This window comes from Triturus cristatus, chromosome 6, assembly GCF_964204655.1.
Source record: "Triturus cristatus chromosome 6, aTriCri1.1, whole genome shotgun sequence".
In the NCBI taxonomy this organism is placed as follows: Eukaryota; Metazoa; Chordata; class Amphibia; order Caudata; family Salamandridae; genus Triturus; species Triturus cristatus.
Window position 1 is genome coordinate 859225140 of NC_140589.1, and position 16500 is coordinate 859241639.

Below are 16500 nucleotides of genomic sequence, written 5' to 3' on the forward strand. Positions count from 1 at the left end.
TTTCTACTTTTATAGTGATTATTCCCGCCTTCCATGTGTGTATTGCAGGCCTTGCGCTGCTTATTGCTGATTTCCTCATCGCGCTTTGGCCCATCGCATGTTTTTTTCCGTTGTGGTTTGTGTTTTTATCACCGTTGAGGTATCACCGTTGAGGTGGTTGTATCGCGGATATTGGCCACGGTTTCGGCAGACTATCGCATGGTACCGCCTTGTTGTGAATTTCGCGTTGACACAGGATTATTTTCCCGCCAAAGGCTGCGATGTGTAAAGTTGTGTTAGCATTATTTGGTGATGTTTAGCACACGTTCTTGTGAATATCCCCATGTGACCATTTACTTGGTGACTGTCACATAGAATGTGTCAGGTGATAAGCAGTAATTTCTCAAAATAAGTGGGCTGTAGATTGGTAATAACAGAAATGTGTCTATTGCACTACAGTAATTCCTTATGGAATATATGTTTATTTGGTCATATATATTTTCACTGACGTGGCATTATTAGGATTCGCTTCAGAGCAGTATATTCTGGCCTGGATGATATTTTCATATTTAACAGGTAAAGGAGTAAAAACAAATCTGGAAATGTATTAAAATACTGTCTTCTATCTTTTAAATATGGCTTAAAGCAATATATACCAGATGGAAACATGTTAAAGGAACGTTACAGCTTTCTAAACTATCCCTAAAGGAATGTTAAAGGAAATAGAAGTAGATTTGTTGTGTCAAAAGTGCAGTGTATTTTATACAAACTGTTATTCGAGTATAACTTCTGGCATTTAAAAAGCTCCAAAACATGTCCAAATTGTTGGTGTTTTTCTCCGAGAGTGAAGTTAACCCTTTTTTGCGGAAGCGTGTGGTTCAAGCCGTAGAAGAAAATAATCCAAGAAAATAACGAAATATGCAAGAAATAAGAAAAGCATAGTGTATCAATTAGATCAAAGCAGATTATAAAGCTATCATTATAATGAAAAGTGCATACAAATACATTGGGTGAATGGAATGGTCAATGTTTGCACAAGAGAGTAGTTTTTTTTTTATATAGCGGGAACTCAACCCGAAGGTATTGGAACCCTTTACATGAGCACCAGTTACGTTACACAAAGATACATTCATTTTTGGTAGGTGCCGGGAGATTAAGTGATTTGCCCAGAATCACAGGATGTTGAGCCGACGCCGAGACGCCAACCTGGTTCTCCAGTTCCAAATTGTCAGCTCAGGCAGTTAAAAACAGATGGTGGTGTTTTGGGAAATGTGTGCAACTGACAATTTTGCTTTTAACGTACATATTTTTACTTGACTCAGCATCACCAGAGTCCCTGGGTTACAAGTGGGAGCGCACACTGTGATGATCCGTTGCTTTACATTTTAAGTAAATATGAATAACACGTTCTCCCGTGGCTTCACGCTCGTATAGGTGTTAGCGCCCCAAGGCCCCCTCAGGTAGGTGTGACATCCAAGAGAGGCAGCACAGGCCTACTCCGGACCCCTGGACAGTGATTGTAATAAGCCCCAGGTCTGACAGGGCAGGTAACAGGGTGCCCACTTCCGGCTGCGGCCTTTGATAGCGCTGCCTACGCATCAGCATAGGGCGCCGCCTTCGCCTCAGATATGGCCGCGCGGAGCCAACCTGGGGAAGGGCGCCCACTTCAAAGACCGCCGCAGTCCAATGAGAGCCCGCGCTCCGACTGGGAGCACAAGGGGGCGGGGCCCGAGTATTTATGCGCGAGCCACTGCCTGCTGCCCAGATGCCGGGCGGTGCAGCGTGCATGGGATTTTTACAGACCGGAGTTAAAGGGTGTTCATAGACGATTAAAGAAGAGCAGGATGAGCGCGGTGTCGTCCTCGGAGGCCCATGGGAAGGGGCGGCAGTGCAGCCGGGTGGATCACCTGCTCAGCGCCGTGGAGCACGAGCTGCAGGCGGGCAGCGAGAAGGGCGACCCCACCGAGCGCCAGCTCAAGGTGAGCCTGGAGGAGGACGAGCTGTGGCAGCGCTTCAAGGAGCTCACCAACGAGATGATCGTTACCAAGAACGGGAGGTAAGGGGCTGCAGCTCACCCACACGGCCTGGGATGGCATGCATAGGGAGAGAATGATGCACGGGGAAACAGAGATCACAGGAACCAAAGCATCCACGATGGATCAGTGCGGGTGGGGCAGTGTGCTCTGATCCGAACCTTTCATGACAAGTGCAACCCAAGAGGTCTCGTTTTGCAAGTCAAAATATTGGAAATTCATTTATTTAAGTTGCATTTTTCTTTCTTTATTCTAACTCCTATCGTTGTTTAATTCTATAGTTCTTTAATTCAAAAGTGTTCATTCATTCGTGCATTTAAGTTCGTTTACTCGTACGTTCTCCAATTTTTAATCTTCTTCATTTCATATATCCGTAAATACTTTTGTTTATATTGCTTCCAAAATTGTTCTATTTAGTTTTCCTTTTTTCTTTCCTTACTGTGCTCTTTTGCTCGTTTGCTCTTGTTACCCCTTCCGTCTTGTATGTTTCTATTTCTTGCGATACTTTCATTCCCACCAACACGTTTTCTCTCGTTTCTGTTGCTAGTTCCTTTGGGTTCTTCTCGTTCCGCGGGGTGTTTATTGTCTCACCGTAAAACGATGGTAGTCTAAAACCAAGAACACCGAATTTCCAAGTGCCCCGGCTGTGCCATTGGAGCGAAAGAATGTGTTTTAACTACCGAGTCGTGCCTGAACTCTGCTACACGCGGCTGTACTTTATTCAGTGGACTAAATAACAATATTTAATGGATACACGTCTTCAATACTATATCCTGAGGTACACGCACATGCCCTTACGCCCTCTTGGTGCCAGCCAAGTGGAGGTGGCACTACCAGCAGGCACCCTGTATCTGGGCACTGAAGTGTGCGTAGACTGAGGAGGTGGAAAATGCTCTTCAGGGTTGGTTTGGACAATTAGCAAATTCTGAGGTAACGAGCGTCAGTTCATCCTGAGCTAGGCGGATTCAGTGAAGGCGCCGAGTGCGCGGACAGCGGACTTCTCGGCTCCTGTGTTTGCGGCCCGGATTATTGGCCTCGACGCCTGCAGAGGATTCCGTGAGAATCTTTAACGCCAGAGCCGGCGTACATCCCCGGAAAGAGGTGTGAACGTGTCGAGAAGGAAAGATAAAAGGCACCAGCGAGACACTTCCTTTCTATGTGTTAATGCGCCCGTTCCTTTTACAACGTTTGGGGCTATCGAGAGTTTAAATCGTGATTACATGTATATATAGTAAGAGTGGGCCGGTAGACTTCCCCCCCCCCCCCCCTATGTATCTGCATACAAACAGCTCAATTACATTTGTTTAAATAATTCTGGTATGTTATTGCAATGCTAGCAGTTTATTGGCGACTGCTATATTTTTCTTTTGACAGCCATTTCCTTTTTATGTTTGAAATGCTTGGCGCTTCATTTATTTACGCGAAATTTAAAATGTAATGATGTGATCGCCCGTACCACAATATGGACATTTTGTAATTTGGCGTGAATACAAAAATAAAATGTCACCTGATAGCACATGTTATAGACTTTCAGGAGGGAGGGTCTCTTATGCCACTCAGGAACCATTCTTTAAATATACAGCAAATTATTTTTATAGGCTCTTCAGCGAAATGTATTTAGTTTTGCTGGTGTGTGTTGAGATAAGTCTAACGTTGGTCCAAGTTCATTTTCTAGGAAGTGTAAACTGCTTCCCAGCGCTTCAACTTAGTCGCATTCATTCACACCTTGGACCATGGCTGGATTTCAGTTGCATAATAAGCGTTGTGTCAATTAAGTCATTCGTGCGTGTTCTGGGCATTTATTAAATGTGTTTATATATGACCATACCTATGTATACCACATTTCTGGCACTTGTCTGGCTGGCCTCGCAATGCCGCCTGAGCACGGACGTCCGTTCCGTACTTTTCTAGGGTGTTCGCCAGTCGGGGTCCAGCTGTTCCATGACACGCTCTAGCTATGGATAGTGAAGAAAGACGTTGTAGATATTGGGGTTGTTTATGTTATTGGACCATGTTTGGAAAGCGCGCCTGACGTATGTGGCTCTAGTTTGGGGATGTGTATTTCTTGTGATGCGCATGAAACCAGTGATATACTAAATCCATTCATCTGTCGGGGAGATCTCTTTGATTTGCAAGGAATCCTGAAATGACGATATTAAGAAGCTGTAATGCATGGTTATAAAGACAGGACTGCGTGCATGTAATTGAAGAATAATGCCCACTTACTTTTGATTCCACCCTATGCTTCTTTCTTCTACCTCGTTATACACCCTTTCTCTTCAATTTACGCTTGCAAGTTCCTTTTCATCAAAGCTTTCTCCCTTTCTCTTTGTTTTCCCGAGATATTCTGTCTCGTGACTCGTCCTTTCTTCCTTGTCGTCCTTCCTCTCTTGCTTTGACTGGTGATGAAAAAAAGTCTTAGTTCCTAAAATGTGAGCCGGCACCTGCACATGTGGGCAAAGAGTCTACCCCAGTTTGCTGTCGGCGGGCAGACAGTCCTCACGAGAGTACCTCTACCCTTCGGGCTCCTGTCCGTGTTTCCTGTGCCCTGCTACCTGGCCAGGGAGGGGTCCGGTGGCAGTGCCCACGAGTCACTGTCCTTCACACAGTGGACTCGTCCGAGGGATTTTCCCCAAATAGTGCATCCGCCCAGGGCGGGCACACCAGCCTCTTGCTGCCCCCTCTCCTACTAGAAACCAGAACCACAAATTTCTAGCGCCTCCAGTGCCCTCAGATACCCTTAAAGTAAACCATACAGACCCCTCCCAGGCAGTGACTTCATATCTGAAGCCTCGTCCACAAACTATGCCCCCCTTCTCCCACGCTCCCGTTGGCACCTCAGTTACCCCTGTACTTTGCTGTCCCCCCTCCCGCAGGCGGATGTTTCCAGTGCTCAAGCTGAACGTGTCGGGCCTGGACCCCAACGCCATGTACTCCTTCCTGTTGGACTTCGTGGCCGCCGACAACCACCGCTGGAAGTACGTGAACGGGGAGTGGGTGCCAGGGGGCAAGCCCGAGCCGCAGGTGCCCAGCTGCGTCTACATTCACCCGGACTCGCCCAACTTCGGAGCCCACTGGATGAAGGCCCCGGTCTCCTTCAGCAAGGTCAAGCTCACCAACAAGCTGAACGGGGGTGGCCAGGTAAGAGAGACAGACAGGGTGTGGGGGTAGGTGGCAGCTTCCATGTGGTGGGGATATTCATATGTGTTTCCTGCCCCCCACTTCCGCGTCCGGAAACTCTTCCTACATTAACCCAGAAGTGAGCTAATAAGTGCAGCTGTCCAATGAGTGAGGCAACTAAACCTCAGCTCGTTTGGGTGAGGCCAAGGCCCCAAGTTAGGTTTGAGGTCTTGTCTGGTTGTCTTGATTTAGTCTAATCTACAGACCCTTAACTGCACCAATAATCATGTGGGCATATCTTATGTCCTTAACGTCTAACTTCATGCCCACAACAGTATGCACACATTAGCTGATTTCCACCAATTAACCACCCCTCAAACCCTATGTAAATAATTCTTCTGCGTCATGATGTTTGTGTGAACTGAGAGCAAATCATGCAAGTTCGTACACAGACCAGAGGTATTACGTCCGGTGTCATCCATGACAGATCACATCACATGGTACTTGAAGTAGCCAACGAATCTGTTACACCACCCTATTCATCCACAGCTTTCATTAGCCAGTGTATTAACTCCAGCTTTTCTATATCTAATGTCCTGCCCCAGGCTGCTTCCAGGGAACTTTATTTATGTTCTGTCTGTCACTTTAATTAAATTATGACAACATCTAGGGCCGACATCTTTCAAATCCACAGACCTGGTTCTATTTGTGTCAAGGCTTCTGAATTAGTTACATGAACTGTGAGAACCACAGTCCACTAGCATCTGAAGGGCACACCATTGGAAAGGTAAATTCTGATATGTCTACTTTCTTACTGTATGAGCATGGACTCGAATTCCCAAAGTACCACTGGTTGCAGGAGTGACGTCATAAACCTTTTACTGCTTCTGACATGGTTGCCCTACACTTCCTCCCTTAGCTCCCCGACATCCTTCTATTTCTTGCAAAGATGCTAGGCAAAGTGCACAGCGGTGAAACTACAACAATTTAGCAGGCCACCCAGAGCGACGTGCACTTTCTTCCCTTGCCCTTGTGTCCATGACCACCTCCAGGAAACTGTCCAGAGTCATTCAGTTACTGGAAGTCGTGCCATGTTTGTTGTGCACCCTTCGAGCTATATTAACCATGTGTCAGTAACCGCTCTCTCTCTGTTCCTTGCAGATCATGCTAAACTCGCTGCACAAGTATGAGCCGCGGATCCATATAGTGAGAGTGGGTGGTCCCCAGAGGATGATCACCAGCCATTCTTTCCCCGAGACCCAGTTCATAGCTGTCACCGCATACCAGAATGAAGAGGTGAGCCCCACTTCCACTGAGCCAGCACAGCAGCAGGACGCATTGTGGAAATACCATGGCCTACGGGCACTTGAGCACTGGTGTGAGAATGTTATGTGCTTTAAAATGAGCGTTACTCAACATATTCTTAAGTCAGTTTGATACAGATGTGAGGAAAGAGCATTTATAATTTTTTTGCAAAAATATGAAAGTTGGATCAAAATAGTTGAAAATATTTCATGAAGTTATCTTGCTCATAGACAAAAAATGAAACAAATATTCAGGGTGCTCGATGATACCAGTGTCCTTCAAAGTTATTTATGTATTTCTAACACCTATTAGTTATCTTCGTCCTGCAGAAGACACTGTCATCCACACAGAATCATTTTATTGTAAGATCACTTTTGTTATGATCACATTTATTGTCACTTTGAGACATAAAATATAAGTATAAAAGTGTGTGTATATATATATATATATACACACACACACACACACACTTTTATACTTATATTTTATGTAGTAATGGCATGCGTTGTAAAGGCAGGCTGTGGTAAAAAAAACTGCATGGTAAAGACGCATGTGTTAAGTTTTCGTTGTAATTTTGTAATTGCATGCATGGTTCAGACTGTGTTGTAATTGCTATTTCCCCTTGTAGAAATGTTATATATACAATTTTAGTAACATCAAAAGGTCCTGGCTAACACAAGACATAAAAAATGAACATGGGAGTAGTTTACAGAGTGACTGAGATGCCAAGTTCTTAACAAAATTCTCTCTATCCACTTTATCAGCCTGTCAGTTTCTCATATTGGTGTGCATACTTGTGGAGTCAAGCTGTCGGATGTTCAGAAAGAGGGTTTAAGCTATTTCTCCATTTCATTGAGCTTTCTTGAGTGAAACAGGCCACGTGGAGATATTCTCGTTAGCCAGATTGCTTGTTTCTTCTAAGGATCATACTCCTTTAAACACCTTTTTCAGCGATTCATTTGATCTCCATGCCTGTGCTGATCCAGCCTCCTTAAATGTAGTTCATTTGTTAAACCATCTCCTTGTCTTTAAACTGGTTTCTTATTACTACTGCTCTATTGTCCATCAAGTCCCATTCTAATTCTATTGAACAGTGCAACACGCCCTTGGGGGAGGTGCAGCATTAGGACTCACGACCACCGTGGGCCGGGCCTCTTCTGGCTCTCTTTAAATGCTGGCCATCACAGGAACTTCCTGTCACCTCACATCACAAGATGTGGTTAGGGCGACAGACAATGCAGAGTCATGTGCCAGGTTTGTCACTTCAGCCCGTCTCCGCAGCAATGGCCTGGGGTATATAGGGTCATCCTTGATTTTCAAATCTGGCTGAGAGACCGCTTTAGCTGTGTTGCCAACCTCATATACAAATTGATGCAGAAAAAATACATACATATGTAAAGGGGCTTTGGGTTATTTCTCTATCGATTGGTCTGTTCGGTTCACTAATAGAATATCGATGCCCAAAATATCCTCATACACAAATATCGATGCTAAAATATCTGTCAAAAATATCGACATCCTATATTTAAAATTGTAAGTACAAAAATATCGAAACAAAAATATCGATGTAAAAAATATAGATGTACAACATATCGATTCTTTTATTTAAATAAAAATTAATGTTAAATCTATTAAATAATAAAATGAACATAAAAAAATATTTAGATTTAATATACATTTTGACAAATATAATCAAATAAATGTAATTACTTTTTTTTAAACATACATATATAAAATATCCATAAGTGCAACAGTAGGGAAAGTGTTGGATAGTGGAGGGGTACAAATTAATATTCCCACTCCAGTGGGTGCAACAGTAGGGGAAGTGTTGGGTAGCGGAGGGGTAAAACTTACTTTTCCCACTCCAGTGAGTGCAACAGTAGGGAAAGTGTTGGATAGCAGAGGGGTAAAACTTAATATCCCCACTCCAGTGGGTGCAACAGTAGGGAAAGTATTGGATAGCGGAGAGGTAAAAATTACTATTCCCACTCCTGTGGGTGCAACAGCAGGGAAAGTGTTGGATAGAGGATGGGTAATAATTACTATTATCACTCCAGTGGGTGCAACAGTAGGGAAATTGTTGTACAGTGGAGAGTTTAAAATGACTATTCTCACTCCAGTTTGTGCAACCGTAGGGAAAGTGTTGGATAGCGGAAGGGTAAAAGTTAATATTTCTACTGGAGTCATTTCAAAATTAAAAACAAACAAGATAACAACAACACAAGATTTTAAAACCCAAAAAATAAACATATATAACAGTTTTATTAAATATTACAAAAGATAGAAACATATTAGAATGTTAAAAAGGTCTAACAAATATCTAGAAAGATTATATAAAAAAATATTATTTAATAGAAAATGTTTATAAACAAAAACATTAATTATTACATAAATGTAATATTTTAGATCTCCTACCCTATACAACCACACAATTCACAACCCATATTGTTTTTTAAATTTACCTCCATAATTAACATAAATAATTAGCAAAAAGTTTGTTAAAAAAACAAATACAAATTAATTTACTCCCCAAATGTTGCCCCTATAAAACCAAAACACACAAACAAAATAACAACAAGCACTTTCCATAAATATTTATCAATTGATAAATTAATATTAATAATCAACTAATTATTAGTTAGCTAAACATACACTACTCTCTACCCCAATAAACGCCACAACACACACCTAAAAATCATTACACAATTTCCTTAACTAATTTTACATTAATAAATTAATATCAATTAACAACAACTTATGAATTAATTTAAAATAATTTACTTCCCACCCTTTACCACTATAAACCCCACAACTTACATCAACAATTAATTAAACAATAGCCATATTTTAATTAATCAATTAGCATTAATTAACAAAAAATTATTAATTATTTATAAATAAATTACTTCCCACCCTATTCTCCTATGAACCCCACGACCCACTCCTAAAAAATGGCACAATTAACATACTTATTTACTAATCATTTAATTAATAATAATTAACAGCCAATTAATAAATATTTCAATCATAAAATAACTCCCACAATTAACACTTTAAAAATAAATTAAATGAATACAAAATATTTAATACATTTATTATAATTAAATTACTTCCCACCCTATTCCCCTATAAACCCACAGCCCACTACAGAACTTAAAAACGCAAAATTTAATTAAGATAAAATTAATAATTACTAAAAATGTAACACATATTAAAAAAAAATTCTTATACAAAAACTAGGTCACATACTTTTAAAATACACACTAAAATACATCACACTAATTAAAACATCTATATTTTAAACAACTATATTTTTGACAACGATATTAACAACTTCGATATTTTCAAAAATGATATTTTTTACCTGCAAGTCGATCTTCTTGCCCACGATATTTAAAACTCGATATTTGTGTTTGTCGACATTTTAAACTCAATATTCTGTCTGTGCACCGTCTGTTCAGCTGCCATTCACATTTTGCTTCTGCACACCACAGCATGGGGCAACAGGTTAACCCAGTTCTTAAATTGTCTCTCTTGTACTACGAGTAACATGATTTTGCTGATCACATATGCACATACACCTAAAAAACACGTTCTTCGGTACTAGGACTGGTGGGCCATTGCGTTTTCCACTTCTTTATTCTTTTCTAGCATCATTGTGTGTTTATATTGTGCTTTCAGGTTACCATAATTCAAGTCAATAGTATCTTTTCTTTGCACAGATAAGGTTTATGTTTTCTTGTGATGTGCATTAAAACAAACACAATGTTTCCACCCTTGTTCTAAGTTATCCTGCCAGCCAGGAATCGCCCTTTAGTGTTCTACAAAAAATATATGTAATGGTTATTGTTTTTTGTGTGTGATTTTTTACTACAAGGACATGGCCCCTACAATGATGTTGGGTTGCTTCGTTCTTTTTCTTTTTGCTGGGGGCATATTTTTTAATTCTTAAAAACTATTGCACCAGTTTGCCTCCTGCCAGGTAGGAAACACCTGTGTTATTCTTTTAAAATTAGATGGAATGGTTATTTTATTTTTTAATTTCAAACTTTTATGCCAAGTCCATTACTGACACTTCGAGGTGGCGTCATACCTTCTGTTCTCTTTCCTTTATTCTGTTTGTTGTTTATTTTCGCTATAATATTTACCAAATGTAACCATCACACCATGCATGCCAAGGCCACAAAACGGTTAATTATGACTACAAAAACCTTTGTCTAGATTATTTGTAATTCACATCTTATTTCTTCTGTTTATTTTGTTAATTTTTATTTTTACGATATGTATAACCTACTGTTTTAAGATACTCTACACAGCGCTATAAAACATAGCCGGGCACACTAAATACACAATTTCTCAATAAACATTAGAGGCTGACATTTTGTCTGGTGTACAATATTGTTTTCCCACCCGTGCAGTACAACTGGTGCAGTGCAGATCTAAGCACATAGAACATCAGGTACAGCTCCCCAGTGATTTGCAGAGCAACATGTTTTTGCTAAGGTGCACACAATTCCTCTGCATAGAAAACAACATGTGGCTATATAAAAAAAATCTTAACTAAAGTACTACTTATTCTGAGTGAGATCTTATCACAGCCCTTTCCTAACAACTTTCAAATGCAATTTTTATTTTAGATTACAGCTTTGAAAATCCAGTACAACCCATTTGCAAAGGCCTTCCTAGATGCAAAAGAAAGGTAGGATTTTGTTTCTATTTCTATGTGTGTCATAGTTATCCTCAATTACAAGAGCCTCTGTAATCGAAATGTGGCCTGTAATGGTAGTTACCAGCAGCACAGGGGTTAAAAATTGTGGCGTTTTACACACATTTCGGCTGCAGACACACCTGGGGAAAATGTGTCCCACAGCACAAAATTGCTATGTCCACATGTCTCAGGTTAACACTTTCTATCTGCCGTATAGCACTTCATTCTTTACTGTGAGCTAGGAGTGCAAAAGGATGTGAGCTTTTTCTGCCCAGTATCCACCTAAGTTGCTATTACAATGTAAAGCCCCTCGCCTCTGTTTAAAAGACCCTCTTAGATATATCACAGTTACTCGGAGAACATTGCTCAGATATGGACTGTATTTGTTAATATTGGTATCCTTCACTCTGGCTTTTTCTTTGTACAGGCTATTGATTGTCTTGTCTGTTACTAATTCTCTTTTCGGTCTAAGACTCTTTTCGGTCTTAAGACTCTTTTTCTCCAAATTTTCCATCCGGCCATTTCCCAGTCCATTTTGTTACTGTTGGCTTTTAATCCTTTCTATTTCTGGTTGCAGCACTGCAGCCACACTTTTTTCTCCCTCTTCGTTTCCTGTCATCCATCCCATTCACACTTTCACATTCTCTTTTTTTTAATCTCATGATACACCTGCATCTTACACTCAATTTCTGTTTCTCTCTTGTTGAAAACTTTCTGCTTCACTCCCCAGTTCAATTTTGCTCTTTCCCTTTTGTGGCTTCTTCTTCTAGCTCAACTCTCCTCTACTATCTCACTTCTATATTTCCTTTCTTTTATCCTGATTCTCTTCCTTTCCCCCCCATTTCTATTCGTTCTTCATCTCCACACTCTTTGTTACAAATTGTATTGTATTGTAATTGCATTTGTATATCGCTTACTAACCCTGATGAGGCGTCAAAACGCGCTACTCCAGGACCCATAGAGGATTACTGTTGAATTCGTATAGTGAAACATGCAAGTAAATTTTAAGTGGTGGATAGATTAGTCAGTTATTTGAATTCGGAAGGAAAGTAGAAGGATAGAAGAGGAAAAAAGGTTTGTATTTATATAGCGCTTGTTACCCCTGATGGGGTGTTGAAGCACGCTACTCCGGAAGGATTAGTGGTGAATTAGTATTGTGAAATATGAAAGTAATTTGAGTGGTGGATATTAGTTAGTTGAAGTGAGAAGGGTAGAGGAGGGATTGAAGGGGAAAAAAGGTTTGCATTCAAATAGCACCTGTTACCCCTGATAGGTGTTGAAGCGCTTTTCTGGCGAGTAGAACGCTACTCCGGAACCCATAAAGGATTAGTGTTGAAAATTAATATAGTGAAACATGAAGTAATTTGAGTGGTGGATATGTTATTCAGTTATTTGGATAGAAAAGGGTAGGTGGCGGGATAGAAGAGGGAAAGAGGTTTGTCTTTATATAGCGCTGGCTACCCCTGATGGGGTTTTGAAACACTTTTTTGGTGAGTAGCACGCTACTCTGGAACCCATAAGGACTAGTGTTGAATTAGTATGGTGAAACATGAAATTAATTTGAGTGGTGGATATGTTAGCCAGTTATTTGGATTGAGAAGGGTTGGGAAGGGGTAGAAAAGGGAAAACGGTTTGCATTTATATAGTGCTTGTAACCCTGATGGGGTGTTGAAATGCTTTATTGGCAAGTAGCATGCTATTCCGGAGCCCATAAAGGATTAGTGTTCTGCTGTTATCCGAATGTGTTTTGGCATTCCATTATTTATTTATTTATTGTTGAAGCTTCCAGCCTTACAATATTCGAAATTAAGATTTAAAAACGTTAAATATACAAAGACTTCTTAAAAAAATATACAGTGCAGTCAACTGGGCGTCATAATAACATTTGGGCACTATATTTCATTCCTATAGAATCGATCGACAAATGTATCAAATATGTAAAAGTGGAAGGAAACATTAAAAGAATATGCAGTTCGGTCGAAAATGTACTTTAAAAACATACTCCAATCAGCTGGACGACATAGTAGCATTTAGTTACTGTATACCCAATAAAAAGCAAATCAACTAATTTGTCAAATATATAAAAGTGCAGAGGAATATTAGGAAAGCACGCATTTTGGACAACAATTAGCAGCACAATGCGTGAAGGGATGTACACGAATCCGCAAGGTTATCTTTTTGAATTGATACCTAGTGTGGTGGGCAGCTCTCTCAAGCAAGGCTACACAGCCCATAGAAATGAAGCTACGGAGTTGACAACATACAAATCATCAAACCTCATACAAAACGCCAATGCAGATTTAACACATCTAACCCAAGGGGAAGGAGCCATCAACGCCATGCAGGGTTGTATATTTTACAGAACAGTATACAATGGGTTACATTGTCTATCCCTCCAAAGCTACAATCACAGTGGTCACATCAAGCAGCCAGCCTATGTATTCGAATTAGGTAAGCCCAGGTTGGCAGGGTACCCAGCAGGTATTTTACATACAGTGTATGCTTAAGTTCAGGGTATATCACACCCAGGTACCTGAACGCCAGGTGCTTCCTTGTCTGCATGCATTCATGGTACCGATCTTTAATCAGACCAGCAGCGTCCTTCCTTATTCTAGAGGGATCGGCCCACAAGGACTCCATCAGCAGCTCGTTTAAGATATTCTGTATATGGGTCGACCATGTGCTCCCTTCGGTCACCATTGGAGGTAGCATCTTCTAAGAGTTTCAAGTATATAGCTGCCTTAGGGCTTTTTAAAAGCCTATCCCGTTAAAGAACTGGCCTGAGGTCAGCTACTTCCAATGTCGTGGTGAAATTGATCTCCACATACAGTGCCAGTGAGGGAGTGCCCAGCCCCAACCTCAGCAAAGCTCTTAGGAAGTTGTTCTCTCCTACTTGCAATGATGGTACATATGCCTACCTCCAGAGCTCCACCCCATAAAGTACAGCCGCCATTGCCTTTTGTTTATATAGTTGCAAGACGACACTAATATTTTTGGCGCCAGCATTATTCTTGAACTTCAGAACTGCCCCTGCCTTTTGTCTCAGGGCTATAGTTGTCTTCTGTATGTGACTAACCCAGTGCAAGTACTCTGAGACTAGAATCTCTAGATAACTGAATTGCGTAACGGTTTTAAAAGGGCACACCTTCAATCTCAGGCTTCTGCTTAAACCTGGAGGACGGCCTCGAAACCATACTCTTTGTTTTACTGCTATTAATAGTCAGTGATTTCCTACTGCAGTATTCCTCAAAGCGCATTAGTAGCCTGTGGGTGGCATGTTCTGTTTACGCCATCAATACAGCGTCATCTGCGTATAATAGTATCAGCTCCCTTTTTATGGCTATGGTGGGGATTTCTAAGGGATCTTCCGCCATCTAGTCTGCTCCATCATTTTAGAAAAGCCTAAAAAGTAACACACACCATGTGCTTTTCAACTGGGAAAGATTCTGTACACTCCCCAACAGGGCCGTACCTAACTCTAACCATGTTACTGGTGTGAAGAGCCTTTATAGCCATTATCAGGGTGATATTGACTACTAGGTCTACCAGGGAACTCCACAGCATCTCTATATCAACTAAGTCAAAAGCTGCTGTCATGATTTTATAGGCATATACCCAGCAGAACTTTCCCTAGGACTTTGCCTGCCCCATCCAGAAGGGAGTTCGGACGGTAATTGGAAGGACTATCCGGTGCCCCTATGGTCAGTACAATAATGGCTTCTCCACCCACATTAACAGTTCTCAGTATTTTTGCAGTGCGAGTCCGCCCTCAGTTCCTTCCATAATGCCAATTGGTGCAGGGATTTCTTTGCTTTTAAAAGATGTTTGTACTCACTCCTACACTCTTGGAAGAACTATTTGCCCTGGTGGCTACACTGTCGCCTCACTGGAGCAGAAGAGACAGCTCCCTTCAGTCTAAAACAGTCTTCATCATACCATTTAACCCCTACACCCCATCTCCCTTCGTTAGAGCCAATAGTTTGATAACCGATAGGCTTAGACCACAGAGCCTTCAGCTCATTTACCATCCCTTCATAAACTGCTAAGATTTCCCCTCAATCATCAGTCAGGGAATTCATGATTGTGGCTTCATACTCAACCATTATGCATTTTAGCAGTAAGAGTTCAAGTAAATACTTCTCACAGCTCTATCTTATTCTCCTCCTGCTATTGACTGGGACGATCACATGCCCGTAACTCCCCTCCCTTGAATTAATCACACTGGCGCCTCACCTGGAGTACAACATCAGAGTGCCACAGGGTAGTGGTCACTCTCCACTCTTCTGACCACAGTCATGTCACGCACACATTCCGTATAGACTACGATATGAGCTATTAATGACAGACGTCTCCCATTGTCAAAAGTCGCCATAGCAGGGCTATCTGAGGGAGTTCGACCGTTGATAAAACACATCTCATGGAAGCTTGGTATTAGCTTTGAGGCGGGTCTGCTTGTTTTACTGGCATTCAAGGAGCTGGTGGAGTAAGCCTCTGCGGATTCCACAGAAGCAGTTTCAGCCACAAATTCAGGCATACCTGCTGGCATGATTGTAAGTTCCTTCCGCATGCTTCCCATCCCTATTTGGGTAAGTGGCAAGTAATTTAATTATAAATTCTTAGCGAGCATCTCTGGACCGTCTGTTTGGTACGTCTGCTTGCTTGTGTCATGATGCTGTAGCACCGAGTTCTGAATACTGAGTAGTTCTCATCCTTATGCACAATTAGCTAACTTTAACTGCTTGTTTCTTGTTCTCCTACAACCCTTCTTCCTCCAGCCATCGACACAGAGTAGAGCACATGTCCTCCGAGACCTCGCACTGGTCACACACAGAAGGGTGATAATGAATAGATCTGCAAAGCAGGAGGGTTAGATCTAAGGGTGAAGCTGGACATTGACTGCACTGACCACTAATGGGAGGTCCAAGTGTATGTTGTAAAGTTGGGGGGTGGAACCACACCCCTCACCACAAGTTGCACCCGGCCTTACTAAGACCGTTTTCACTGTAAGAAGGCTCAACCTAATGCAGCGGCTCTACCACCACTGCTTCCACTACTGCCACTAGGTTACTATGCCCTGAATATGCGCCCACTGGTCGGGCGGGGTCCTGTGGCACTGAACGCCCGGTCTGCTCACCTTCAGTGTTCTGGCGCGTGCTCCGAATTCCAATCACTGCCCCCCCCCCCCCCCCGCCCCCGCAATGCAGCATCCTTTCAAACTGCGCTTCAGTGACCCAGCAAACTCAGGGCTTGTTGGGTTGTCACGTCCAACTGGGGCAGAGTGGGGCTGCAAACTGCAGGCACTGAAAGCCAGCCCTGGCTAGCTATCCGGGCAGGGGCCACGGGGGCCAAGCATCA

The 16500-nt window shown here is 41.9% G+C and overlaps 1 protein-coding gene across 1 annotated transcript in view; it reads left to right on the forward strand.

The window, feature by feature from the left end:
• The first annotated feature begins 1757 nt into the window (after window positions 1–1757).
• TBXT (T-box transcription factor T) overlaps window positions 1758–16500 on the forward strand; it is a 27314-nt gene continuing 12571 nt past the window's right edge. Inside the window, exons 1-4 of the mRNA XM_085611445.1 lie at window positions 1758–2035; window positions 4889–5153; window positions 6294–6428; window positions 11075–11136. Coding sequence (XP_085467571.1) covers window positions 1824–2035; window positions 4889–5153; window positions 6294–6428; window positions 11075–11136 — 674 coding nt within the window. The 5' untranslated portion in view covers window positions 1758–1823. The remainder of the gene's footprint in view (window positions 2036–4888; window positions 5154–6293; window positions 6429–11074; window positions 11137–16500) is intronic.